Here is a 2,597-nt window from a genome sequence, read left to right on the forward strand (position 1 = left end):
TGTGAGACTCACAGCCTAAGAGCCCATGACACAAACCGTGTGATATGATAACGTATGTCAATAGATCTGGGTGGTCATCTCGTCCACTTGTTAAGGGATTATTAATGGTTATCTATGTCATCAACACCTCCATATACATATATACTTATATTTAGATTACATCTTTCTTATTAGGCATCAGAGCTTCTCCGAGCACCCAGTACCGCTTTCTCATCTGTTGTAGGTTATCCGAATAGTTGGTGGTGTGAAACTCACCATTTACAAAAATATTTTTTTGTAGACAAAATTTATCAAAATAAACTGAAGAAGAATAAAAGTTATCCGATCAAATGCTAGCTAAAATTTACTAGTATCAGAATTACAGATTCCTCCTCTTTGATTGTAACACTGAGATAATAGAGCATATAGTTTGCGTTAAAGTGAACACCAACAAGAAAATAGCAGCAATGGTGGCAATTACTCTCCAAGGAGTACTTAAATAATCACGTTTCAAGATAGCCTTCCAACGATTCCAATTTCTATCATGGAACTTGACTATATCTCTACAAAGACGGCGATACTCAGTGCTCATGGATGAAGATAGGACATTTGTGCCTAGATTATTGATAAAAGTTGCATTGTCGTCACCCATCCCATTAACAAGGATCTTCTTTTGAGCAAGTAAAGCCACATCTTTGCCTGTATCAACAAGGAAATCCAACAAGAGAAAATAATCAGTAACATATGCTTTTGTTGGATAGTGACATTGCTCCAAAGCCATGAGGTTTCGAGCAAGTATCTCTGTGGTATTGTCAATGGTAAAGCGCGGGATTTCCAACACTCCGCTTCCATGATATTTTAAGTCAAGGTGGCACTGGCTTTCACTCTTCTTAAAGGTCAATCCTGCCTCAGCCAGCTGCGTTGCACAGTATATTTTCTCAACCCTACTGTCAGGTTGTCTTTCTGATAGTTTTCCGGGTGGAGGTAGATAAAATATTCTGATCAAATCAACAAAATGAATTATTCCATTGAACTCATTAGAATCAGAAGACTTATTTTGAGTGTTGAGAAAGCGAAAGTAGCAAGAGGCAACCTTAATGAAGGGACGGTAAATACTATGAGTAACCAAAACAAGCTGATATAAATCATTAAGAATAAAGAAAGGAAGTTGATTTTCAAGTAACAGGAAGTCCAATTGCATCCTAGCAGTTATCCACGGCTTTATAACTGTTTTATCCTCATCTGTCCATTGCACTGGGAACATGTCTCTCAAGAAATACTCAATAATGAAGGCCGCATCAAGGAGTATCATTGTCACAAACTCATCGCTGTCAAGTTCGATGGTTTCTGCATAACATTGACGAATTGCTGCTTCCGAGCCTTTTACAATTCTTACTAAATTCTCCGGGTTTGTTTTGGCTCGTCTCATAAAATCGTCGAGATATCTCACTTTATATTTTTCCAGGATTTGGAATTTTTTGTTGCCGTGATGAAAGGGGCCTATGGAAATAACTTGTGGAGTGTACGCTTCTTCATTCAATTTGTGCAAGTGATATGGAACCTTGTAGATACGACATTCTCCTGGTAAGTAGTGACTCCTCGAATTTTCTAACAGTTGTGTTATTCTAATTACCAATTGTTCCCCTTGATCTGCTGTAGCATTTTGATCATTTCGTTGAAAATACGTACCATATGATTGCTCCATATATCTACAAACTTCCCTTAAAAAATTAAACCCCTGATGAAAAACACAAATAATATTATCACTGGCTAGCTAGCATTTAGAAATATGGGTTGGAATTAATATAGTTCCCAATATTATATACTGCATGCATGCATGCAAATCTTCGCTTGTATTTACTTCGTCTTAGTAATTAAAGTATTTTCTAAGTGCTGAGTGTTAAAACTTCCTCTTAAATGACTGCGCGCAAGGAAGGCAAAGAAACTGAGAGAGATTAATGGTAGAAACAACGTACAGAGTGAGAGGAAGAGATGATTGGACCTGCGGCTCGTATGAAAAACTGTGAAAGCTTCCGTGCTGCCGACGTTAACGGAAAGGGAAATGGTGTTGATCGATACCGCCTCGTAAATGCAAATAAGATCTGCTTTGTTGCCCCCTTGATAACCAGAGTGCTGATGCTATCTTTCTTTCTTTCTATATATAGAAAGCAACTCTCACACACGCACACGCAAACGCACGTAAGCTTTCAATTAATAATAAAAATACAAGTTGAATTTTATTATTACTTAACAACAAATGTTAAAACAAATACAAGTTTATCTTAGAACTTTTGCAAACAATATAAGATACAACGATGGTGATCCATATGATTTATGTTATAAGAAAATTATTTATTTATAATCAATTATTTTAAAAAAAAATAATTATTTTTTATCAAAATTAATCTATTTTTATTATATATAATTGTTATCGTCATAAATAATCTATCATAAATATTTATTTTTCTTGCAGTACTACGATATGAACTAAATGTAAAGTTTCTTGGTACGATTCAGGATTTTTGGTCCAAGAATCTTTGCAATATAGTATTATATACTTAAATTAGCAACGTCTCCAGCTGCATTTAATTAAAGAACAAGAATAAAAGTAAATAAAA

The 2,597-nt window shown here is 35.2% G+C and overlaps 1 protein-coding gene across 1 annotated transcript; it reads right to left on the minus strand.

Moving 5' to 3' along the window:
* Positions 1 to 317: 317 nt before the first annotated feature.
* On the minus strand, positions 318 to 2,105 carry LOC108992733 (UPF0481 protein At3g47200-like). Its single transcript, XM_035694498.1, has 2 exons — positions 1,956 to 2,105; positions 318 to 1,717 (listed from the first exon to the last, which is right to left on the minus strand). The coding sequence occupies exon 2, from the start codon at positions 1,682 to 1,684 to the stop codon at positions 359 to 361; it is 1,326 nt and encodes a 441-aa protein (XP_035550391.1). The 5' UTR covers positions 1,685 to 1,717; positions 1,956 to 2,105; the 3' UTR covers positions 318 to 358.
* Positions 2,106 to 2,597: the final 492 nt, after the last annotated feature.

Source organism: Juglans regia, chromosome 10 (genome assembly GCF_001411555.2).
Source record: "Juglans regia cultivar Chandler chromosome 10, Walnut 2.0, whole genome shotgun sequence".
NCBI classification, from domain to species: Eukaryota; Viridiplantae; Streptophyta; class Magnoliopsida; order Fagales; family Juglandaceae; genus Juglans; species Juglans regia.